Source organism: Notolabrus celidotus, chromosome 10 (genome assembly GCF_009762535.1).
Source record: "Notolabrus celidotus isolate fNotCel1 chromosome 10, fNotCel1.pri, whole genome shotgun sequence".
Taxonomy (NCBI): Eukaryota; Metazoa; Chordata; class Actinopteri; order Labriformes; family Labridae; genus Notolabrus; species Notolabrus celidotus.
Genome location: NC_048281.1, coordinates 13,691,710 through 13,718,175, shown reverse-complemented (window position 1 = coordinate 13,718,175; position 26,466 = coordinate 13,691,710). Strand labels below are relative to the sequence as shown.

Below are 26,466 nucleotides of genomic sequence, written 5' to 3'. Positions count from 1 at the left end.
CTGCTCCTGATGCCAGTGAGCGGACAGACTCAGACAGGATGGACCCCCTGTTGGGAACAGTTGCAGCTCTCTGCCAGAGGATCAACTTACATCCATCAGTGCTGCAGAGATAAGATGTGAAATTAAATATTTGATCTCGATTGCCTGCTTTAGGAGACAGGTCACACAGGGAGAAATGAGATTCTCCTCTATTTTTTTTCCACTGCTGGCCTGTTAGTGGTTAAGACATTGAATGGGGTTTTGTTATTAAGGCAGACTATGGATACAAAAGCCTGGGTGTAATTCTCTGTAAAACCCATCCAGACATCCTGTCCAGTCTCGCTGGTCTGGTCAGATTTGGACTGTGTGATGTATGATGGCCAAAAGCTGCTTGGCTCACACAGCTGTGGAGGAAGATATGGGCAGAAAGTTTAATCACAAATCTCTGTGCTGGGGAGATTTCTAGGGATCTCTTAACAGGGGAGGAGCTCGGTGATGTATTAATTAGCTGACAAAATTTAAAGCGCTCAATTTAATAACTAAATTTCAAAAAATCTCGTTTCATCACTATAAGATATCTTCTCCTCCTACATTTCCATAAACAGTCTATAACCTGAGCACATTTCCAAAAGCAGCCCAATTTGGAATCATTGTACACTTAATGTTTCAATTTCACCACTTTAACTTTATTTAGTGGTCAATTAAATTGTTATTGTCTCAGCTGAAAGATGAAGCAGCTGCTGATCAAAGAAAATTCACTCTTCAGGGGTGGCATAAATTGAGTGTAAAATCGGACCCTTACGAACATAAAGAAAGAAATGAAGCGTGGCTAAGAGCTACTCAATGAGGAATGAATTGTTTAATCCAACTCTGTGTTCACAGTGCACGTCTGTTTTGAGAAGGCGAGGAATCAGAGAAGTCTTCCCTGGTCTTATACTCCCCCCTTGTGGTCAATTCAGGTAAATGTTTGTCTGTCTTCTGTCAACAAAATCAGAAACAGTTAAAGAGTATCAGTTTGATTTTACTTGTATGCAGTCTCTGGTTAACACTGAAGGTAAAGTTTGATGTTTGTTCCCTGGACTCAGACAAGGTGTCTCCTTGTTCTGACTTTCTATCAGTTTGTAAGCTGTGGCCATTTTTAAAAGTGTAAGATGAAAATGTGCGAGAATAATGTCCCACTTAAAGTGCCCGCATAGATTTCAATCAATCAATCATTATTTGTACAGCGCCAAATCACAACAAACATGATCTCAAGACGCTTTTACAAACATAGCAGGTCTAGACCGTACTCTATGTTAAATTATTAACAAAGACCAAACATCAAGACAGGGTACGATCCAGTCCCGTCTTAGGACTCGATCTTATCTCATCTTAATCCACCATGAGCATTGCACCTCGCGGTATTAGCAAGTTACAGCAGCATGGACAAACTTCCTTTTAACAGGCAGAAACCTCGAGCAGGACCAGACTCATGTTAGACAGCCATCTGCCTCGACCAAGTTGGGGTTGGAAAGAGGGATAGAGGAAAATAAGAGAAAGAGAGAGCGATGATAGTGATGAGACGAATACTACTACTAGTAGTAGTAGCAGTAGTACTAGAAGTAATTGTTACCCCTTGAGTCCGGCACGTCCGTAGCAGCTGGAGTCTGGAATGTCCACAGCAGCAGGACGTCTACGGCTGAGACTAAGATTTGTATGCAAGTTGCAGAATACACAGAAGAGACATTCAAATATCTCATATGCATTCATGGCTTTTATGCTCTTTGTTAATTATTAACATGCATACATTAGTTGTGCTGTAATGTAGATTGGCAAATACAGTACATATTTTGTTCCATACAACCATAGCATCCATAGCTGTGGCCACTTTTATTTATATACCCTGTTGAAACAAGGAGGTAGAGCAAATTTAGAGTATTCCACTTATCTTACAATACCAGCTACCACATGTTCTGACCCCCACTACTATTTTACTTTTATCATAATGTCACATTACAGCTCTTGATATAGAAGGTACATCAAATTGACTGTACAAATAATAGTACAACGGAACAACCCTGTTTGCTTATAAACCATTATTCTTACATGTAAAACACCCTTGTTGTGACCAGGCATATTAAAATGTGACAGTTTAAACAGCTCATTAAAACATAACTACAGTTAAATATCATAAATATACTCAAAACAAATACTCCTGAAAAATATACAGGTGCTGTATTGTTGTCATAGGTGACAGCATTTGCACAACTCAGTATGAGTGGAGCATTTATTATTATTATACCTCAATTAAGTAGCTTCTGTCACAATACATTCACTGTTATGTATTAACATTCAGCATCCAACAAGCATTCATTGCTTTAAAGTATTGATATAATTCAAGTGACATTTAAATCAGTACAAAAGTCTTTGTTTTTTTTGTCATTCAAGAACCATGAGAGATATCACTTCAAAAATGACATATTTCACATCATGTTAATTTATGTGACGTTTATAGAAAGAGTCAGCATTAGTTTATAAGACAGAATCTCTTCTTCTGCATAACCAACTTCAATAAGTGTCACAAGAAGAGTCCCCTCTCTTTGTTCTGGTTAAATGCAATCAATGAGTGTCACACCAAGGTTTCCGGCAGGGCGTCTGCACTCTCCTTTGATAGTATCTGCCATATATGCCACCGCTCGGGCGGCCCATTCGGTGAACCAGTGTTCTTTTCTGTGACTGTCTGAGGGGTCGGACTTTGCTGGGACTGCTGTGGCGTTTGAAGGTCTGGCTTACATGTGAAAAGAGAGGGTGTGGAATGAGATATATGAGTCTCCCTCAGCTGTCCCGAGTAGTGAAAAGGAGTCAAACCATCCTTCCTGACCTTTAATGACAAGCATGCAGGGTGTCCTGTCCTTTCTGCTAAGTTGTCGGAGCTGACGGCTGCTGATTGGCCGCTCAGACCCTGATGTAATGATGATTGCTGTTGTCTCTGTCCTCTCTGGTCGTGAGGCCCACTGCTGCTGCGAGTCACTGGGAGGTGTGGTCTGTTATCCAGTACGCCCAATGAGGTTTGTGTTGGTCCTGCAGGCTTGTTGTTACCCTGGCGACTGCTCAGCCCCTCGGATGATCCATACGACTCACATTCCGACACGTCTCCAAGGGAGCCTGGGAGAAACCATTCATTAACATCCAGCATTCATTACATATATCAAGAGCATCTGCAGCAGCATGTACAGAGGAGTGTGTTACCAGTGCCGTGATGGCCGGTTAAACTCCTGCTGAACAGCTCATGCCAGGTGTCCCAGAAATTCTCAGTTGAGGCCTCTAAAAAGAACGAAAAAAAGAACGCTTAAATTATATCGCTACTATACTGTCTATGTAAATCATATCCCCTTCAAATTTCAGCGAGTCTCTCTTCCCATACCCATGGCTAAAATAACGTATTCAGGTCTCTCATCTGTTTCAAAAGACTCAGCGTAAAGAGCTGCTGTTTGTGAAAGATAACAGAGTTATTTTCTTGTCTTTCAGAACATTTTGACTCAAATCCAAGAAAAATAAAAACGTGGGGAAATTTGCTTAATCTAGCTGGGAGCTAGATGAGAAGATCAATACCACCCTCACTCCTCATGTCTGAAGAGTACATATGAAGCTATAGCCAGCAGCCAGTTAGCTTAACTTCAAATACAAATTTAAAAAATGGAAAAGGGGGAATCACTAGCTTGGTCTTAAATTTTGTAGATGCATGTGTTGTCAATAGGTATATATTTAAAATCCAAAGTCCAAAATGGCATCAATCTTGATCCATACATTCCTTTAATTGTATTTTGTATTACTCAATTCTGTGTTCACCTTTGTCAGTAGAAAGTGTTGGAGAGGTGCTGCCTGATCCGTGTTTAGACCAGCTGCTGTGTTTAAACTGTCCAGATAGTCTGTCTGTGAGTGGACCGCTGTCCTCTAAGTGTTTACAAAGCAGCCGGTCTGACAGCACAGGGGAGTTGTTGTCATAGGGAGACACCTCTCCGCTGGATGCTTTGATGGAGTCGTTGGATAAGCACCTGTCAGTCAGAGAGAAGGACTCTTGTGCTCTCAGAAGGCTTGGCTCTCTGCAGAAACAAAGAAGGCACAATATGTGATAAATATGTGAATGTGTTCTAAATACGCTGACCCGAGTGTTATTAAGAGACATAATGCGGTTTTTAATTAGATCATTTGGAGGTAGCTTACGAGTACTGAGAGGCCATCCTCCGCAGTAAGTAATCTACAACATCTGGATCCGTCTCCAGCAGACTCATCAGCACCTCGTTCTGCAGGTCAGCAGGCACCTGGGGGAATCACAACAAGATAATATTCACTGTAAATGAAATAAAGAGCTGTTAACTTAACTTCACTTAACTTTAATGATTCACCATACGTGAACTTGAGCTGAACCGAACACTGGTGCATTGCTCTTTACCACCAATGATTTTTATGTTGCCAGTATTTACGTAGTGTCTATGATGCAAACTGTTTGCAAATGAAACAGCATGTTGTTGTCTCATATAGGGCGAGAATAATTAACAGCAGTTTAGAAAAGCAGGAGTAATGATGCAGAGCAAATGTCTGGGTTTTTTTTTTTCGCCCTCTGGCTTCCTTAACCGATCATTTTCTGATTCTGCAATTAAGAGCATCAGCACTTGTATTGCTGCTGAAAAGTAGAAAATGAGAATCTTGCCCTTGCGCCCATTCATATCAAAAGCGGGGATGACACATATTAACTTCTACAGTAAAGATACTCACACACAAAGCACTAAATAGAGTGTAATGGAACTTCATTTCACAAGGTTCAGGAGAGATTGCAACTTCCTTTCACTTTGATGCCGCCTTGTTTTGTTCATGACTGTAAAAGCTTGAGACTCCTTGAACCTATAAAGCTGGTGTTTACATTTTATAAGATCGCTCTCTCTACTCTATCAGGCTAAATTCCCCAGGAACACTGAATGCCAAAGGAGCTCTTTAAATGTCTTTTAATTTGCAGTAAAGACAGTTGGCTTACCATAAACAGTCTATCATATGCACTGATCATTTTTTGAACCACGCTGATGACAGCTGAGCTCTCCTCTGCTCGTGCAAAGCTCTGGACTACAAACTCTTTGTCAGAGTTTTTTAGCTTGTGTAGGAGGTTGGGTCCGAAAATAGTTGCTAAGTTGAGTGATGTCATCTTGTTTCCTGTGATCTAGAAGAAAACAGAGAATAGGGAAGAAGAAGAAGAAGTTTATTTATCTGGGGAGAGAGAGTGAATCAATCAATCAATCAATCAATCAATCTTTATTGTAACGCGCAATCAATCAATCTTTATTGTAACGCGCAAATCACAACAAAAGTTATCTCAAGACGACCCAACATGGAACTTGATCTTATCTCATCTTAATCCACCATGAGCATTGCACCTCGCAGTATTTAGCTAGTTACAGCGGCAAGGAAAAACTTCCTTTTATCAGGCAGAAACCTCGAGCAGAACCAGACTCATGAGAGCAGACCATTTAACTTGATACTTTGATAAGGTGGGCAACAGTTCTTTACTACAGAACTGAACACCTTGTTTTTAATCGCATGCAGTTTTGTCCCCTTCGGTACACCATAGTCCTTTCTGCTTCCTGCCACCACACCACATGGAATAACAACATCACTGAGCTTTGGAACAGTGATGTGATCGTGGTGTCTGGTGATGCTCTGTATCCTTAACTATGAGGTCTATCAGTGTATGACATCCACCGCAGTCTGGAGTCTCTGTTAGCAGAGACAAACAGTGACAGCTGCGTTGTATGAACGATCCTGAGATTAAGAGATGGAAAGGACACCTCCCCTGCAGAATGGCTCTCTCTGGTTTTCCACTGCACTTGGTTGATTTCAACACAATCACAGTTAAAAATGACAAAGTGCTATCCTCAGTGAAGTTCTAACAAAAACAACATCAGAATTTATAGAGGACTGGTGACAGTCTGTAAATTAAGCAGAGGCATCCTACCCTGACCTGCACAGTTGTACAGTTGTCACTCTGTGGTCGTCCTGTGAAGGTTGCACCAATCACAATGTGCCATCCTCTGTTTTGGAGTGACAACAGACACACTTGGTGTAGCAGAGCCTTTATGATTAATTAACTGTGACGTTTTAAAGTGCAGTCCATAAGGCAACTGGTTAACCCCTGCATCCTTATATCAGGCCTACAGGACCTTTATGAAACAGAGACAAATGAACTGGAACTCCTGAAAACTGCATTGATTTGATCCCCAAATCAAGACAATGCTAATAATTGCTTTAAATTGTTAATATTGATATAAAAACAGTTTGAAAGTCAAAATAAGGTGATTTAAACGTGCAGTTAAAATGGATTAATTGCAACTATGCATTGGGCCTCATTCACCAACATCTTCTGAAGATTTTTCTTCAATTTATACTTGAGAAGGTTCCTACGAGAAGTCTATGTCGGATTCATGACATGTTCTTAAACCACGGAAATGTTCTCACCTAAGTACTTAAATTGATGAGTGCTATGTTCACATAAGTTTGAGGCTCATGCTTGACGTTCTGAATTAGCATAGATAAAAGCCCCTTAAATGCCCATATAAGGGCATGACACTGCAGCGCCACACAGAAATCACACAGGCTCGTGAGAGGAAGAGGAGAGACACCGGGAATGCCCAAATTGAATTAAACCAATTGTGCACTGCACTCCAAGTGAAAAGTTGATTAGCTGATCTGAAACGGAGGGTAGAGCTGCTTGAAGTGAAACACAAACAAGCAGATTTATAGTTTTTAAAATTATATTTTATAGTCTCAGTAGAGAATATAAACTAATATACTCGCTGAAATCGCTCAATCAAAGGATGCCTTCATCAGAAACGCTGCACTGTAACTAGAAAATGATGCACAGCAGATGAAATTAAGAGACAACTTTGTGTTCAGTAATTGATCTGATTGGACCGTGACTTTATTCTCAAACCTGTCGCTGTAAAATGATTGACATGTGTGACAGATTAGTCATTAAATACCTGTGTGTAAAGGTGAGTTTTTGTTGGTGAGAATAGACTTTCATCATATATAATTTAATAATAATAAAGTTGATTTATATAGCACCTTTCTAGAGCAGGCGTCACAAAATGCTTTACAATAACCGAATAAAAAGTGAGACACAGCAAGAATTACATAATATGAGACAAAATACTCAATGGAGACAGGTCAAACAAATGCTTGTCTAAACAAATGGGTCTTTAACTGCGTTTTGAAAACATCCACTGTGTCAACATCCCTCAGGTCCAGAGGAAGACTGTTCCAAAGTTGTGGAGCAACAAGCTCGAAAGCACAGTCACCTTTTGTTTTTAATCTGGTGCGAGGGACAGCCAGCAAACCCTGATTAGAGGACCTCGGAGTCCTGCTGGAGCTGTACGGCTTCAGCAGTTCTCCGATAAAAGCAACAATTTAAGTCTGACATGTCACCGAATCTTCTTAAAAACGTAGTAAGAACTAATTTAAGGATGGTTGGTGAATGAGGCCCATTGAAAGGAAGTGATTCAAAAGTTAACCCTTTGGTTGCTCTATTTAACGTGATTTCAGATCACTTTTAAAAAGTGAATCTTCAGGCGTGGATTTAGCCTAATGGTTCATTAACATTGAGCAGCCCGGGTTTGATTCCAGCCTGCGGCCCCTTTCCTGCATGTCATTCCACCACTGTCCCAGTTTCCTGCTCTATGCACTGTCCTCTCCTCTCTGAATAAAGGTGTAAAAGCCCCAAAAATATAACTTCAAACTGAATGTCATTCAGAAGATTTGCTGGGTAGCCTATCACATGACAGCCAAACTATTCTCTGTGATAACTCGAGCACTGTCTCTGCCATTAAAATAATGTTATCTAAACTAACAAAGTTCATATTAAGTTAACTATAGAGCCACTTACCCCAGATTTTCATTTCATCTGCCAGTATGCATGGGAAAAATAACCTCCTACAGTAATAACTTTGTGTGTCAGACTCTTCTGCTGTAGACAGACCCTCCTTGGCACCCGGGAAATGTTGGGAATGTGTAGCCGACCTAAAACAGCCCTGACATTTTTAATAAGGCTAGCTCTGCTGGGTTTTTTTGGTTTTCATAAGAGACTACGCAGACCTTTCTTTCACCCTTACAGTATGTATACACTGGACAAGAGCCAAGAATAAACTAGTCTTATATCCGTGGGAAACAATTAACATCATTTAAGGATTAGTGGCGAAAAAAAAAAAAAGCATGATTAACACAGAAAGATTAACGCAACAACAAAAAGGGATTTGGGGTTCATGTTATACAACAAATCTGCAAAGACTTGTAGAAAGTGTAAGGTTAAGTTCACGAGGAGTTCATAAATAGTGTGATTAACACAGGCTTTGGTTTAAAAAGGTGGTGTATGAGTCATCAAAGTCTTTTCCTGTGACTAATATAAAATCCATTCCAAAGTTTTGACTAGCTTCCAAATGTATGACAGAAGTTCTGCAGTCTGCCTGTAAGTGTAAATGTGTATGCATGGCACTGTGCATGTCACTATTCAGAGACTTCTATGTGTCTAAATCAAATCAAGTGGGGGAATCAATGACAGCGGAACGTATGATTGATGTAGCGGCACAGTGTTTGTGTGGTTATTGTACAACTGGGTGGTTGGTGGTGGTTTTGCATCATTTAATCAAGATGCCCACAATGGGTCATCATGCATAATGTGGCCCGCTTCAGCTCAGCGCTTTCTACAAATGAGAGGCTGCAGATGTTACACACAGCTGTCTTACTGCCCTCTGATGGCTGTTAGGATTCATCACAATCTCATTAAACTTGTAAACAGTTTGTAACTCAGCATAACTATGTGATAGTTGCTCTTTTCTCCATTATAACTTTGTACTTTGCAGATGGAATCAACATGTCAGAGACCTCAGGGCACATATTGACTTCTTGTAATCTCCTCCTTTGATAGGTTTGTAAATCTAATCTGGTCACAAGCAGGGAATGTGGACTTTCTTTACCTCCTGTCCTTCATTGTCCAGGCTGTCCTTAGCATGTGCAGCCACTGTGGATAACAAGCAGAGGAGGCGCTGCAGCGTGTCACTGTTACAGGGAGGGAGCAGAAATATCAGAAGCTGGATGGCACTCTCTTGGTCTGAATTATCCAGCACTGTGGGGAGAAGGCAGCCACATTTACAACAATCGAAGGCACCGAACAAACAAAAACACTCAACTTTTTGTTACTCTTTGCATGTGTGTTCTACTCACAGATAGTGTTGATGAAAGCCGTGTAGAGGTCTCTTGTTAGCAGAGGGTCGGGCATGTCTCTGAGGAATTCTTTCAGCAATGCGGCTACATCGTGGACACTGTGCTCCTCATCCAACTGTACCTCCCACCCCTGATCGAACTCCTCACGAAGCTGGAGGAAAGAGTGTGATGATTATATGCTCATCAGAATAAAAATGCTTCTTTAATAATAATAATAATAATAATAATAATAGTGCATTTTTTTTATAGGCGCCTTTCTTGACACTCAAGGTCACCTTACAACATTAAAACAAACAGAGGTTAAATAACAAACAGTAAATAAAATACAATTTAAAAAGTTTGTGAATGGACAGTGGAGTTGTGGTCAGATGGAGTAAGCCAGTTTAAACAGATGAGTTTGGAGTTTGGATTTAAAATGTGGGAGTGAGTCAGTGTTACGGAGGTCAGGTGGGAGAGAGTTCCAGAGCTGGGGAGCAGAGCAGCTGAAGGCTCTGCTCCCAATGGTAACAATGCGAGCAGGGGGGGCAGTGAGGTGGATGGAGGAGGAGGATCTGAGAGTGCGGACGGGTGTGGCAGTATGGAGGAGGTCAGAGAGATAAGGAGGGGCGAGGTTGTGTATGGATTTGAAGGTGAGGAGAAGTATTTTGTAGTTGATCCGGTCTGTGATGGGGAGCCAGTGGAGCTGTTGTAGGATGGCTGTGATGTGGTGGATGGAGGCGGTGCGTGTGATGATACGGGCGGCTGAGTTTTGAACCAGTTGTAGTTTATGGAGGGTTTTGTGTGGGAGGCCAAACAGAAGGGAGTTGCAATAGTCCAAATAGGAGGTGACAAGGCTGTGTTTCTTTAAGTGTAATAAGATGTGTAGCTGTAATTGTACCTGTCGTACTCTCTTCCTGGAACTCCCAATGCGGAAAATTCCAACAGTTTGTAGACCTGAGAAAAGAGCATAAAGTGTTATTATCAAATTGTATGACTCACAAATGTTTCATAAAGCTGCATTTGTAATCCAAATATGGATGCTGGCATCCCTACAGCCTGTATTGTATAATATATTCTCAATGTGTACCATATTTTTCCAGGTACTGGCAGCAGAGATCCAGGACCCTGGGCACCTGTCTGTAAATAGGGTTGAGGCTGAGTTTTTTGTCATGCCGCTTCTTCCTGGTGCCGGCCGCCTCTGCTGGCAGAGAGAGCTGGAGGGCCTCCAACAGGCGAGACTGGTTATCATCAAGGTCTGTGATGCAATCCACAGATACTCCACCCTGTCAAGCAGATGTGCGACAACAATGCCGTGACTGTTGTCAGTGCTGAAATGCCGTGCAGTCCTTTAATGGCTGCCTCATCCACCCACTGAGTTAATATCCTAAAAGGTCACAAACTCCTGGAGAAATGTAGACTGAATGTGTAATCAGACATTTGCTGCTGCTTTTCAGCACGTCAGGTTTTATTGACAGTAGAGCCTACCCTCCTGCGTGTCCGCGGGGCTGTGTCTGGTGTGCTGGGCAGAGGTGATTCATTAGGAGTCTCAGAAGTGGAGCTGAGGGATGAGTTGCTGCTGGAGAGCTCCTTGTTGGCCCTTTTTAAGCTGGAGGTGAGTTGGAGGAAGGATAGCATCAATTCGGTGGGGTCGCTGTGCTCCTCCCGTGGGGGGTCGTGCCTCTGCTTGTGTGTGCGGTCATTGGATATGACCTGAGACAGCGGTATGCCAAATGCCTGGGGCGAAGTCTCTGTGTGAGGGGGGAGGGTAAGAGAGGGAGACTTAAAGTTCATCTTGTTGGCTCCAAGTCAAACGGGTGATATTGAATAAGATTTGTAAGTCTTGTTATGTATTGTGCCCTCTGGAACCTGGGTTTCCTCGCGTACAATCTTTCTGTTCAAACTTGAACTTTAAAATAAATGCCAATATTGAGTGTGCGCCACACTCTGTGTTCGCCGTTCAATATTCAATGTCAGGGAGCACATAGTTTGTGAAGTGCCTCTATAAACAGACAGAGAAAAGAGGAAAGAAAGGGCTGGTCATGCCGGAGGACAGGCTGTAATGAATGAGCCTCCACTTAAGATTGTTTTTGTTATTTCCCTCTACTGCCTCTCTGACAGGGAACATCACTTTCCTGCCAGATTGTTGCAGCGAGCTGCGGAGGAAGATCGCGGCTCCCTCTGAGACTTCTTTACTGCGCTGTAGATTATGATCAGTCGGAGCTCCTCGGGTATAAACAGCTGAGAACGGCTGCCTCACTGAGTCTAAAGCTCTAGCCAAAAGTGTCAAACCATATTTTTTCAGTGTGAAAAAATGGAAAAGCTACAACTGGAGTATAATAACTGAATCAAGTGTTACCTTTGTCTTTACTCCTCTCCTTAGATAACGAATCCAACTTCCTCCTGAGCGACTTCTTGTGCTTATGGCCGTCTGAAAAGAAGAAGCAAAAAGAATAAATAACTAGACTTGACTTCGAATAAAGAGGGAGAACCAATTCAGGAAAGGCATGACAAAATATTCTATGCATCTAAAGATTTGACACTTTCTGCCTTCAACAAATGTTTAAGGAGATGTGCTGTTACCAGCTTTTCCTAAGATAGAGAGTTATTAACTTAGTGAGAAGAGAAAAGTGACTGTGTGTGTGTGTGTGTGTGTGTGTGTGTGTGTGTGTGTGTGTGTGTGTGTGTGTGTGTGTGTGTGTTTGTGTGTGTGTGTGTGTGTGTATTTGTGTGTGTTTTAATACATTTAGGGATGCTGATGTGGCAGCCCAGGTCGCGGTCCCGAAGCAATCGCCTGAAGGCCACATCCTGGAGACGGACCCTCTCCAACTCTGAAAGGCTTTGCAGAGGGACGGGCTTCAGGCCAACGCTGCGTCCTGACACGCTGTTCCAGGTGAAGTCACCCTGAGTACACACACACACAGATAAACACATAGGTGCCACATGCACACAAACACATCACATACATCTATCCCTGCTGTCCCTGCTTGAACTCATGACCAGCCACACCCTCTACAGACCCTCAGTTTGCATTATTAGCCCCTCATTGACCTTCTGCTGTTTCTGACAGTGAACACTGGAAGGACGTGCTGAACCAGAAGACAAATCTGATCAGGTTTCTTAGTTGAGCTAGCTGTAAGAACACACCCTGTTTTATAAGCAGCAAAAAATATGCTGATAAATTATGCAAACAGACTTCAGCATAGCCTTTTGAAGTCAAATACCTCATCTTTATTCTATGCCTTCCTGATGCAATGAATCGCATGAGGCAGCACGTCATTTCGGTGCATACTCCACTGAGCTCCATTCTTCATCAGTCAATACTTCAGAAGTAATCATCACTACTAAAAAGCCAGTTTAGAGCTGAAGTACTGTACTAATGACGGGGCAAACAATCGAGTTTGAAATCCTCAACCTCTGAGCATCTTTGTGCTGGAGATTAGGGAGCTTTGATCCACTACAGTCAAGCCAATCATATGAGTCATGTCCTAAAGAGGCTTAGTAACTCATTATCAGGATAAGGCTTACTCTAAAGTGGCTCTCCTCCATTAAATGAGAATTAGGACTGTGCTACTGTAGCATAGTACAAATAGAGTGCGACAAAGTACAGTAAAAAGAATGGGACATGTCGCGGCATGTGTTTCCTGTAGAAATGGTAGTGGGTTTGGCCAGTGTCAAGCTATTTGGGAACACAGAGAGGAATAATGAGCATTAGAATAAAATCAAATATCTACTTTTCATGCTATAGGCACGTGGTAATGTCCTAGCTGCATAACAAATATTATATAAGGCAGCCATTCTGTATCATATCTAAAAAAAACAGTGTAGTGTTTTTTTCTCATTAATTAATTAATTTACCTATTTATTTATTGTATTTATTTGAATCCTTTAACTTTATTTTTTTATTATGTATTCCTACCTTGTAATTTTATTAAATTTACTGTATTTATTATATTTTTTAGTATTTTTTAAGATTATGTCTTTAATTATTTTACTCATTCTTGTTGTTTTCTGTCTCTCTGTTCTTACTTTAATGTCTTATATCGATTTTAATGTTGTTTTATTATTTTATTAATTTTAACTAATTGTTTTTTATTATTTATTTACTAAATTTGTATTATGTTTTATTATTATTTAGCCTGTATTTATATTTGTCTTCAACTCTTATTCTTACCCCTTTTCTATTTATTTCTTTCAACTATTTATATTCTTAATGTTGATTTGATGCTTTCACATATTTTAACTACATATATTTTTATTGTTGTTGGTGTACATTAGTCTCTATTTTAAAATCATATTTTTTTATATGTCTTGCCATTATTTTATTTCTACTTTTCCAGTCGCTGTAAAGCACTTTGCATTTGATTTATATGAAAGGGGCTAAATAAATAAAGCTTGATTGATTGATTGATTGATTGATTGATTGATTGATTGATTGATTGATTGATTGATTTGTGAAGCACTTTGGGCTGCATGCTTGTGTATGAAAGGTGCTATATAAATATAGTTGAGTTGAGTTGAGAATAGGTTGCAGATTTAGCCTAATGGTTTAGTTGCGCACCCATATAGTGGGCAGCCCAGGTAACGATTCCAGCCTGCAACCCCCTTCCCGCATGTCATTCCCCCACTCTCTCCTGGTTTCCTGACCTATCCACTGTCCTCTCGCATTGAAGTAAAGGTGTAAAAACTGAAGATTATTTTCCCTTTCATGTAAATCACATATTAGGACTCCCTGTGTATCATAAAAAAGCATATACAGTGACATGAATAAGCAGATGTCTGGCAGATGGGATGTTCTGTACTCAGTTATTCCTCTTTTCCCCTGGTCATGTATTTCTAAGTCTGGAAATACATGACCAGGGGACAAATGAGCAGCAGCAGAATAAAGTCATGTTTGTGTTATCTGCCCATTTTGTTCAGACATTCCTCTTGTGTGACTATATGGGAGTGGAAACACTTCCCCTATCTGATACAAGGTTAAAGCGGGTTCCCACAGTTCATCTCAGACAGTGGCGTGGCATGGCGTCATCAAATGGAAGCTTTTTTCTTTGCTTATGCAATTTCAAGTATTTTGGTGTAATACCCCTTTAGGTATCTTATAATTCAGGGTTTGAATTCATCGTGTTCAGACATGATGTTTGAGTATACAGTGAACTAGGTACAGTAATTAAAAGACACATCTACTACTCCTACTTATTTTATTAAATGTTGAAGTTTGTGAAGTGGCAATGATTCATGTCTTCTATTTCTTTTGAAATATATATTTTTTATATGTGGAAGTCCTCTGTGCAAAACACTAAATTTCTCATCAAGAATATTGTAGGTCATCTCACTTGCCCAAGAAGGCCTTTAAGTGTGAAAGACTTGAGAGGAAATAACTAGGTCAGCTTGAAAAGCATTAATCATCAACTATTTGTTTTCACAATTTAGGCAATAAAATACCTTATTGTTCTCTCTTAAACACACTAGCATGCCTTTTCCTGGTGGCTCAGTGCTTTCCATAAAATGCCTGTTGAACACAAAACCTCTAGTTTGCTGTCTTGAATATAATGAGAGGAAATGTGCTAGGTAGTTCAAACAATATAGAGAGATTGAAAGCTCAGATTGCACCGATCAAACCCACTTGATCTAGATCCAGTGAGGTGATGAATATTTCCCCGGCAGTCAGGAAACTTCAATGGTCCATTGTGGGAGGGGTTTCCCACAGAAGCCTCTACAGTCAGACTATATTATTTTATGTACAGCCCTGTTTCCAGAAAAGTTGGGACATAGTGTAGAACGTAAACACAGACAGAATGGGATGATTTGTCACACATTGTGGGGTTTCAATGTTATGCTAATTATCACATACTGTTTCTATTTACATTAAACACAGTGTTCAATGTTTCTGTCAGTCCAAACTGAGTTTGAGTTCAACTATTAGATAGATGTGTTTGTAACATTGTTGACAACATTTTAATAGCATAATCTGTCTTTCAAAACATGGAAAAAAACAACACCACAACATGAACAACTTATATTCTTTAGTTCTTTAAAAAAAAACAATGTATCCATGTGCTGTTCAAAACCAGTGTTTTGAATGCAGGGGCAAATATGTAGTGTTTTCCCCTCATTATTTAAAAGTGATATTGTAGAAATCTCGGTTGAGGTAAAATCCCAACAGGGCTGTCAAGTTATGACGTCAACATAACAACCGGTGCTGACATCAGCACAACAACAGGACGTGAAGTCAGCCCATGTGGGAATCTGGCACCAATTCAACATCGTGATCTGACTGAACTTCAAGGTTGGGATCTGAAGACAGATCAACAACTGGATCGAACATCAGCCAAACATTGGGATTTGACAACATTCAAATACTGGATCTGGTGTCAGCCCAACATTAGGATAAGATTTCAACCAAAATTCAGAATCCAAGTCCAGCCCAACATGAAGATCTCACACCAGCCGGATGTAAAGATCTAACTTCAGCCCAAATATGGTGTGTGATGTAAATATAACATCAAAATGTGATGTCAGGATTTAATATCAGCTTAACTTCATGGTCAATCGTCAGTATAACACAGGGATCTGGCATTAGACCAGAGTGGGGATATGAAGTCAGACCAACATGGGAATATGGTATCAGTCCAGGGTCGGACCTAATATCTGCTAAAATCCAAGAATATGACATCAGCCAAACATTGAGGTCTGAAGTCGATTCAACTTCAGGATCTGAGGTCAGCCCAATGACGTGCTACGACACCAGCACAACATCAGGATATAACACCAACCCTTCATCACAGTCTGATGTCAGCCCAACGACGAGATCTCCCATCATCCTAACATCAGGATCCAACAACTGCTTAGCTATTGGATCCAACATCAGACCAATGACAACCATCTGTCAACATGAGATCTGATGACAATATTGGGAAGTGGACACACATCAGACTCTTACCCAGACATCAAATCCCAGCATCCATCTGTTTTCAATTTAACATTGGGATTTGATGATAGTCTATCATTGGTATCTGACATTGCCCAGACACTTGGATATGATTTGATTGACTTCAGCCTAGTTGTGACCAATTTAACATTTTACCACCGTAAAATGTTAAATTGGTGGAATTTGACGTCATACACACATAAGGAAGTTTGATTTGACTACTCAACACTGTGATTTAATTTCAGCCTCCATGTCCATTTTAATTTAGCTAACTGAGTTTGATTTGACATAAACCTTATGTCGGGGTTTGATGTTAATCCAGCATTGGGATACTGGTCCAATTTGACTCCAGCTCAACTTTGAGGTTTTGGAGCTGGAGTGTGTTTCCATGTCGTCTTATCTCAGTCCGGCCAATTCGTCTCCATGGTGCTCAGATTAATACAGTACAGAATGCATTTAATCTAATCACTCTGATAGCAAAGCACTATTAAGGTACTCTTGTTTTTATTTCTGCATTAGCACACTTTTCAAACATCATATTCGTTGAGCTAAGTGACTGCGTGTGCAAGTGTTTCAGATTAAAAGGCAATATGAGTCTAGCTCTCCATCTGCCTCAGGCATAAAAGGAATGATTCCAAGATGTGGCTGAGTACACAACAAACCCTAATGTTAAAGTTACGTGCTATGTAGCCTGTGTGAAAATGTAGTGCTTGTAAAAATAGCTTCTGTAACAATGGACACTTTGTCATGGACGCTTCACAAAAGTTCTGAGAATTTGCTTCAGACAAGATTAATGCACAAGACCTCTATTTGGATGCTACCTACTGCCCGTCCTGCATCTTTGTCCCAATGACAAATGGCCTCATTTTGGAACTGTATCACTGCAGCAGAATGATAAATGGCTAACTTTAAAGGTTGTATAAGTTTCTGCAACTTAGTGGCTTCCTCAGAGAAACCAGAGCAAAGGGAGATTTATCCCCTCACTGCGTGTCTGATCTGGCTGTTGTGTGACTTATAAAGGAATTGTCCTAAAGGCGTGTGCATTAATCAAATGAAGGAAGATTAAATCGCATATTGCAAAGGTCCCTTACAAAATCATCATTTTTGACGGACAAGTTAATGCAGACACGATGGAAACAGAATTTACAAAAAAGACAATGATGTTGAGGGAAAGTTAATAAGTTCTTTCTTTTTATATTAGAGATTTTATCAACAAGAAATATTTTCCAATAACTCAGAAAGTTTTCATGTCTAAAAGGTAGTCCAGGAACATCCCAAAATGTAATGCAGAATCATTTGAAATGGCTCTAAGAGGTGCCAGGATCAGAGAGGGGATCCACCACGGTTATATTGAGCACTGGGTCAGTCCTGCCTGTTTCATGTTATTCATGATTAAAGATGAGATCTACAGTGCAGTGGGATTCACAGATGAACACAGAATATAAACACTGATTAGATATAGTGCAGTTTACAGGGTCGCTATGACTTCTATATGGTCTATGTAGTTAGCTAGCCAGAGTAAACTATGTTTGCTTGTGTTCCATCTTACTTACCTTTTCAATCTGGCTTTTAACTTGGAGTAATTTCCTTTTAGCCCTGGACTGCATTATTGCAATTGTGACCATTGTTTTAGTATCAATTTTTATTTTATTTTAATTTTATTCAGTCTATCTTTGTTTTTTATTATTTAATCAATTCCATTTATCTGGTATTTATTTGATTAATAAATTGATCTATTTATTTTAATTTATTTTATTTTTATTTGATCTTAATTTCTATTTTATTGTATTTCTCTGGTATTTATTTGATTTGATTTAATTGATTGATTTTATTTTATTTTCATTCTATCTTCTTTTTAAAATTTTATTTTATTATCTGCTTTTTATTTGATTTGATTTAATTTATTCGATTTAATTTAAATTCATTTTATTTTTAAGTATTTCATATCACATTCCTCCATCTTGTTTTAGTCTTGCATTATTTGATCTATTGCTGTTGTTTTCTGCCTCTCTGTTCTTTTGTGAAGCACTCTGGGCTTCATGCTTGAATGTATGAAAGGTGCTATATAAATATAAACAAGTTTCGAGTGAATAGTTTTTGTATGTCATCTATGTATGTTTGAGATTGACTTGCTGTCAGACCATCATTTTCCGTCTATGTTTACATGTAAATGACTGTTTATTCTTCCTCTCATCAGACTAACTGGATGTCACGGTGCTGCAGTTTCAAACCAGCAGGTCTAGCTCCATGCTATGCTAACGGACGGTCTCCTGTGGGAAGAAATATGTGCCCGAGGGACTCCAGCCAAGAATCAAGTCCTGCTGCTCAACTGTGAGAAATAAAAGTGGAGGCTCTTTTCATGTAAACCAGATGTCTCTGCTTACCATCTTAGCCCAGACTCCTAAACCTGAGCAAGTAAACCTCTTATATGGTCGAGTGATATGCATCATATGGCTGTAGCATTGATCCAAAATACAGCTCTGACACCCTTTAAAGCAATCCCTTTTTATTTTGAGAGGATCAAGTCATTTAGAGTCACCCCTTTGAGACCTCTTAGATTACACATAGAAGTGAAAATACAACATTCCTTTCAAGATATGGATTTCCATCATTAACCTTAGTGCCTTGTAACTTATCTTTTACACAACCCATGGTTCCCTATGTGGTCTTCACTCGCTTAACAAGATTAACATGGCAGCTTTTACAAGAGGCCTTGACCGCCTGAGTTAAAGGACTTACAGTATGGTGCTTCTCATAAAAGGAGAGTTGGTGGAGCTGGGGCTGTTATTGGGTGGAGGTGCAGGAGACTTTGTGCATAGGAAAAATAATCAGCCTGACTTCACTGATGTTGTTGTGAGGGTATCTTAGATACTGGTGTCCCCAAATGAACTACTAGCTGAGTATTTGCACACCCCATAAAAGTGACTTTCATTGCAAGCTAAGAGTTAGGTTTGTTTGGTGGTAAGACTCGTACTCACTATCAGTCTAAGCTGACAGGGTGATCATGTGTCTTCAAGGAGGATCTAACACCTCAGACGTCACGTCACACAGTAGTACAAACAAACAACAAAGGGGACTGTGCACTGTTTTCTCAGTGTTTCTGAGGTTGTTGTATGGAGTAAAAGTTTCCTGTAGTGCGGCTCTCTAAGCACTTTGCTGTTAGCAACACACAGGCGCTCCCCGACGTAATAAATCACATTAAATATCCTCTCTGACACAGAGCTGTCTCCAATATTAATCAAGTTCATCTAGATTTACTGTGATTACATTTCAAAGAGCTCTGGCTGTAGGAGCTGGCTTCTTGTTGTTGTAACGGAGAGATCCCATAGCTGGTATTCATTACAAGCCTATTATAATGTTGTGTCTTTAACAGGTTTCCATTCAACTAAACAAACAGTGTTACCATGAGGACTAGTTTCAGCACAGCAGCAGTGCAGCTCGGGTAAAATGAAGAATGACCAACAGAAGAGATGCAAATGGAAATGTGATGAATGTCTTATATGTCGTCCCTTTTCTTACTAATTTAATGACATTATACGACGCCTCCTTGAGAAGACACACTGCATGAAAGGTTACCTTTTCTTTGAGTCAAGACCTTTGAGGTGCATTTTGACCAAGAGTTCCGGGGTCTTTTTAGCCCCCAGAACTACTTTACCCTGAACTAAAAGGTTCCTGTGCCCCTCATTGTTGTCTGCGTTTCGACCGCAGTCTGAAGTCCCGGGTAGATTGTGCAAATCAGGCCAGTGACAAATGGAGAAAATAAAAAGTAAAGGCACTACACCACCAGACCAGTAGAGGGCAGTAAAACAAAGATGAATGCCATTCATCACAGATGGCACCATAGAAGCAGACGGACAGGCAGGTATCATTATGAGCAACACAACAGTTAGCCTGTTAGCATGAAGAGACTCAACTCGTGCTGTTTTAGATGGTGCTATATTTCATCACAGATGGATTCACTAAAATCAACACGTGAGAGGAGATAAACGCGAGTAGCGAAGACGTTTCGACACAGCTTTAAAATCCTTTTAAACTCAAAACACTGTGGCAGAGATCGCCGGTGTTTGGGTTTAATCAGCGACCCTGTTAACTACTGACTTTCAGCCGGATGCATCCCTCATAAACGTCTTTAGACAATCATTAAATATCTGATTTGGATATTTTGAAATCTTAATAAAAACTAAACTAGTTTGCATTCCTAGGAACTTCCTCTGTGTGTAAACTCCACAAACACTGACACATTCTGCTGAAGGTCTCCAGTTTACAGGGTCACTTTTAAAACCGTAACACCAGGAGAGACACATTCACGGTGGGCTGAGAGAAGACTACTGTTACAAGCTGCTAAATCAAGAGAATCACAGCTTCTTCTTTTGAAAAGTACACACATACAATAAGAGAGACCAAATTAAAGAAAGAGAAATCAAGTGAATCACAGATATGTGTGTGATGTTATTGTGGATGGCGGGCGGAATAAATAGATTGCGGTTAATCTACCAATCAGACACATTTAGCATTGCAGGCCCTGCCCCCCAAAAGCCCTGGGACCTTTGAAAAGTACTACCCCCATAGCAGGGGCTTTTTAGGGGGGAGATTATCTACCCCTGTACTACTTTTTCGCCCTGGGTCTGTCGGGTCGAAACGCACTTAGTTCCAGGGTAAAGTTCCTCTGGTTGAAAAACGCCTTTAGATGTAGTAATAACTCTGGTGACGTGTTTCCTTGAGTAATGGAGATGAGCAACTGTTACAGTAACACATCTATCCTAGAGGCTTCTGATGGAAAAATACATCAATGAATCTTGATTATTACTTTACTAGTACACCAGGCTAGTGTGATATTGCATATTTAGAATAAATAGGTGCTTTCAACATATAGTATAAGCAACTTTAAAGAAAGACTTCTTTTATCTGTGGTGAAGTAAGTATGAAAAATTGTTCTGTAAAGATAAAGGGCTTTGCAACAATTCACAATGGACTTTTTCATTTTTACAATTTTGATGTCTTCCTTTTTCCCAGAAATAAACCTTGTTTTTTTCATTCTGAAACACTTACCATATGTGTCACTAAACACTTGCCAAATGTGACAAAATTTTCCAGTCACACTTTTTTTTCAAAATAATCTGCAAGTTAGAACTAGATGTGGTTTCTACTGACATCATTCCATCAGGAGTAATGGCCTCAATCAATTGTTATGTTCAGTGACGCAGCTATAAAGCTACACAGAGCATGACTGGGTCACACGTGAAGCTTCACTGTTTGTACTGTTAGTCACAGACTTGGGGATGTTGCAATACAAGGGGTGCAAGAAGACTTAGATTTTCTTCATTTTGCAATCTCAGAAGGAAATAAAAAAAAAATGAAAATAAGCATTGCATGTGATATTCAGCGATACAATGTTAAAATGGTGTGTATTTAAGATCAAAGGGAACTGCCGACAATCCTTAACTAGGCGACATCATCCTTCAGGGAATTTCAGCCACTTCCGGAATTTAGATAGTATGTTTCTACAGCGTTGCTCATAGTTCTTTTTTTGAAAGTGGTTATTCACATGCACTAATTTATTAAAACATCATTTCCAAATCTATATTAGCAAAAAATACAAACCTGCTGAGGACACAGATACTAATGTCACTTACCTTATACGGCGTCTCCTCAACTTCTGTCCCATAATGTCGCATCAACACCGGGTCCAAACTCCTGGTTTGTCTCAGTTTCCGCTTAGAAATGATTTTGGGGCTCAGCGAGCATGAGAAAACACTGCTCAACAATCCGTGAGCGGACATGTCTTGTTTAATATTTCAACTTCTGCTTTAAAGAATTGTAAAAGTCCTTCATTTCTTCCAGCACTCCAAGCACAAGGAAGGGGTCAGCCTCGACTCAGCAGCAGCAGCAGCAGCAGCAGTCCCACGCGTCACCATGATATTATGAAATACGCGCGTGGAGTAGTCACCTCCCACTTACTGTAACTTGGTTCGACCTCCTTTTATGTGATTACGATAGCAAATTAAATGTTAATTTTCCTTAAAAACAACACAAACAATAAAGCATTCCCCTGGGGCATTATGGGAACAAATATTACTGTTTTATCTACGGGTGTGACACAGTTTGTTCCTGTTACAGTTTGACTCCTGCTGTTAAATTAATAATGGGGAATTTTTATGCACCGCAGTCAGAGTAAACACCATGTTAATTAAGCTCACTAAAATGAGTCATGCTGTTTGTAAAAAAAAAAAGAAAGAAAGAAAGAAAGAAAGAAATGACCCATTTAGACCAAAGCAAATGTTCTCAAGTAGTAAAAGTAGTATCCGTTTAAATGAAACCAAACCCAAATATAATGTGAAATAAAACATCATTTTAATTATGAAACCTGTTATACCCCATTACTGCCTTAAATTATTCAGTACACAAACTTAAAAACAAACCTTAGAGGTGATAACAGTGAGAAAAATAAATACCTTTTCCTCACTATCATACTCAATATACTGCATACTGAATTAAAGGTATTTTCGTTTGCAGGCTGTAACACTCTGTGTGACACTGACCTGGTAGCAGTATCATGCATTAAAACCTACCTGGAAACCAGAGGTTGGAGCAGGGGGATGATCGCTCCCCCTGGTGCCCTCATGTCCAAAAGAAACAGCGCTAAAGTGCCCTCTTTGACTAGATAAACATAGAAAATTGCCTTCTCTGGAGCCCTTTCATTGGAAAATGCTTGATAAAGTGCCCTCCTGATGCACCTCCAATGTATAATATTTTAAAAAGTGCCCTCTGGATGCCCCTCAAATTTATAAAATATAAAGAAGTGCTCTCTGGATGCCCCTTCAATGTACAAAACATAAAAAAGTGCCCTCTGGATGCCCCTAAAATGTATTAAACGTTTTTTCAAAAAAGAATGCCTGGATGCCTTTCTATTGAACTTAATGTGGAAAAATCCACCTTGAAGTTATGTTATATAAATTATGTAATATAATCAACATTAAAGAAAATATATCAATAGTTATATGTTTTCCTTTTCATAATTTAAAATTCCCACCACAATTGGTAATAAAAATCTTCATCATGATACAGGGAAATTAGTGTTAGATGCTCAAAATGTTGAGACCGCTCTTTTGTCACCACTGCTTCAATACATTTAAATTCTTCCTAAGCTGTGAGTATGGGAGTTTGAAAGGAGGTGCCCTTATTTTCAGCCCTGCCCCTCAAACAGCCTGATTACGCCACTGCTGAAAACAATGAATCATATTCCAGATTTTTATATTCCCTTTTGTAGATCATTTAGAAGTATCTGTATTAATTTCAGTCTGTTTCGTGCCCAGCTAAAAGTTTCTCATAGATGCTTTAATCTGTCGTCAGTCGTGTTAGTTCTGTCATGGGTTACTTTAGTTTTGTATTTTCTTTGTAATGTCCTGACTTTGATTTCTGGTTTCACTTCATATTCAACCTTGTGTCTTCCCAGTGTTGTGTTTTAGTAATTCATGTTCTGTGTTTTATTTGTTACCTTTTTTGTGTTCTTGTGTGTTTAGTATTTGTCTTGTTACTCCCTGTGTGATTTCCTGTGGTCTTGAATTGGTTTTCAGTGTTTTATTTTGTAGAATAGTCAGTTTAGTGTTACTGTGTTTTCCTGCCTTTGTGATCTTCTTCAACTGTGCCTTGTTGTCCTCACCTGTGTGTCCTCACTCGTCATTACTCCCTTCTGTGTTTGCTCATTGTGCTTGTGACGTGTTTGTCAAGTAATGGTGTTTCTAGTGTTCGTGTTTCCAGAGTTTGTGTTGTTTGAAGTTAGTTTTTGTTTTATCTCAGTTTAAGTTTATTAAATCCTTTTTATGTGAATCTGCACCTGGGTCCCCTCCTTTCTTCACTCGTGACAAGTTCTAGGCAGCCCTCATAGTCGTGCCATTAACAGTGCAGATGTTGGCTAAATTCACAAGCCTTTACTGACCACAGAACATTTTCCCCTCACCATGTGGCAGTGAGGCAGTTGGAATACTTGGCATGTGGTACCCTGGGAACAGATTCTTCCTGTGGGAGCCCTGGGGAAGGGACCTGTGAGATAACATGACATGTGAACCAGCACTGTAAGGCTTCGATAAGGATTCATCAGATACCAGAGTCCACCAAACAGACAGGGGAAGTGGTGATAAGAGGATGGCCTTTGCATTTGATCCACTTATTCGTGTTGGTGGTGAGGTTTGGAGTACGACTCCTGGCAGATTCTCATCGCACTTCCCGTCGTGCCCTCAGCGGGATGAGTGCTGCCCGAGGAGCGCACACATCCAGAAACCTTGTAAAGACATTTTGCCTACTCATGTCATGTTTGTGAGCTTTTGGAATATCTCCGAAATTAATATATGGATTCGGATAAATATGCCTAATTAGAGAGGAAGCTTAAAAGATTATCATCATTTTGCTTTGTAAAATGTAATTCATATTTATGCACATAAATGCTGATTTGACTTAATCAGCTAAACAGTTTTGGAGAGGCACTCAGCTCTACAGTGCTGCATTATAAAGTAGGAACATAATGAGCAGTTTGTGCAGCCTGCTGGTAGTGATGGTGTTAAGGAATCTGTCTCTCTGGAACCTTGCAGGTTTCTGGGGATGTATGTGGGAGGTAATTTTTCAGAGTGATTTATTAGGTCAATTCTCCAGTGCCGTGAAATGTTGAGGGGGTTTTGAGATAAAAGCAAACCAGGCTCTGTTCTAGCAGTACGATTTTCTTATGTAAGCTTCTATGTATGTGATGAGGTTGAAAATGTTTGTTAAGTGTGTAAAAATGTCTGTAAAGCATGTAAAAATACCTTTTTAATGAACTGTTAATATTATGTATTTAATATAATGTCTACATTTTGTATATTTTAATACTCTGGGAACTGTCCACATCAAGTTTAATATGAATAAGTGGTACAATTTGAAGATCAAGACCATGGGCTAGGATTTTGTGTGTGTTAGACAAGCTCCAGACAATCATATGAGTCAGCATGGCATGAGGTGAGCATCCTCCCTGTGTCGAGGGGAAAAAACACGGCATTCCAGGCCACTAGATGGCGGTAGTACACCTTTTAAAGATTTAAACTGGAGAGGGTATGATGTGATGAACTGAAGACTGATTCAGGGAATAAACCCGGGTTGTTGATGCAATGACCAGACTAAGCTGCTTTCAGAATCCAGGAGCTGAAATGATTTGCTGAGCTCTAATTAACCTCCAATTCAACCCTTGTAGAATAATTATTTGCAAGAAAACTACAGCCACAGATTCAGTTTTGAACTTGATGCAACATAACTTAGTTAGTAATATGATCCATAGAGTACATTTTAAGACTTTATCCTGCAGAGTCCCCTGAGGGCAAAGCCTCAGTATCTGTTAACATAGTAGAACCTACCCTAAGGCCATCCTAATATGAGTGAATATTATGTTTTAGTGGTGCATATGATAGTCCCATGTACCCAAACAAAATTACACTTTATCATATTTCAACATAGTGAGCCTGCAGCTTCTTGGGCCCTTGAGGAGGCGTCAGCCGATTTCCCTTCTTTTTAACCATAGTTCAGATATAATGAGCGCTTTACCTGTGCAATACAATGCATCATAATCAAGCAGCATGTTTGAAGTACAGGTTTGCAGGTCTGCCTGACTGCATGAAATAAAAGAAAAACACAAAGCAACCATGCAATTTGAAGAAATATAATTGGACAATGTTGAAACTGTGCCCCTCAAAATGATCCAACTGAGGATTCAACTTTATGAGCTTTGCAAAGATACCCCAGATAGCAATTTTTTGTTCTAAAAATGTTCTTTTAATGTTACAGAGATTGTTACTGGAATGTTTTAAGCAGGACGTTTTATTTGTGTTCAAAGAAAGTTCTATGATAACATTCTCTAAAAATATAGATAAAATGTTAAGTGGCAACAGTGCTTGAATATTATGCCCAAATGTTCTAGAAACGTTCTCAGCAGGAAGTTTACTTTATGATCACAATATGATCTCAGATAATGTACTCTAAATACATTCAATAATCAACGATCCAAAGAATGTTATGAAACATCCTTTGAATGATAAAGATAAAACGTTCTTTGTTCTAATGAAATATCACCTGAATATTCTTAAATAAAACATTAAGTGATCTGAGGCGTCAGAAACACCCTGAAAACATTTTTTCCGTGTTGCTTTCAGAATGTTGCTTCTTTTTTATTGAGAAACATTATGTGAAAATTTTATAGAAAACCTTCAATAATCTTTTACCTAAATAATAATATCAAAACATCATCTGAATGTTAAAGACAAAATGTTCTTCTTCCATTAAAAGTTAACAATTTAGGAACATTATCTAAATTTTAAAACATC

General features: G+C 39.6%; 1 protein-coding gene across 2 annotated transcripts; it reads right to left on the bottom strand.

Annotated features, from left to right (window-relative positions):
* Nucleotides 1–1,714: 1,714 nt before the first annotated feature.
* On the bottom strand, nt 1,715–22,080 carry LOC117820214 (rho GTPase-activating protein 6-like). 2 transcript variants are annotated; one of them, XM_034693928.1, is made up of 14 exons: nt 21,760–22,080; nt 11,943–12,102; nt 11,558–11,629; nt 10,687–10,949; nt 10,289–10,484; nt 10,100–10,155; nt 9,223–9,373; nt 8,976–9,124; nt 4,991–5,170; nt 4,183–4,280; nt 3,808–4,061; nt 3,208–3,282; nt 2,840–3,123; nt 1,715–2,742 (listed from the first exon to the last, which is right to left on the bottom strand). In XM_034693928.1, exons 1-14 carry the CDS (start codon nt 21,904–21,906, stop codon nt 2,578–2,580), a joined length of 2,250 nt encoding a protein of 749 aa, XP_034549819.1. In that variant the 5' UTR covers nt 21,907–22,080; the 3' UTR covers nt 1,715–2,577. The 2 variants fall into 2 exon arrangements, with proteins under 2 accessions (XP_034549819.1, XP_034549818.1); XM_034693927.1 differs by having other exon boundaries at nt 1,715–3,123; nt 21,760–22,079.
* Nucleotides 22,081–26,466: the final 4,386 nt, after the last annotated feature.

Excerpts from the sequence above, each read along its gene's own strand:
- LOC117820214 (XM_034693927.1), bottom strand. The coding sequence starts at position 21,906 with ATGTCCGCTCACGGATTGTTGAGCAGTGTTTTCTCATGCTCGCTGAGC. Across the intron at positions 12,103-21,759 it reads TTGAGGAGACGCCGTATAAG|GGTGACTTCACCTGGAACAG; the intron begins GTAAGTGACATT and ends GTGTGTACTCAG. Across the intron at positions 9,125-9,222 it reads GGCTTTCATCAACACTATCT|TGCTGGATAATTCAGACCAA; the intron begins GTGAGTAGAACA and ends TTCTCCCCACAG.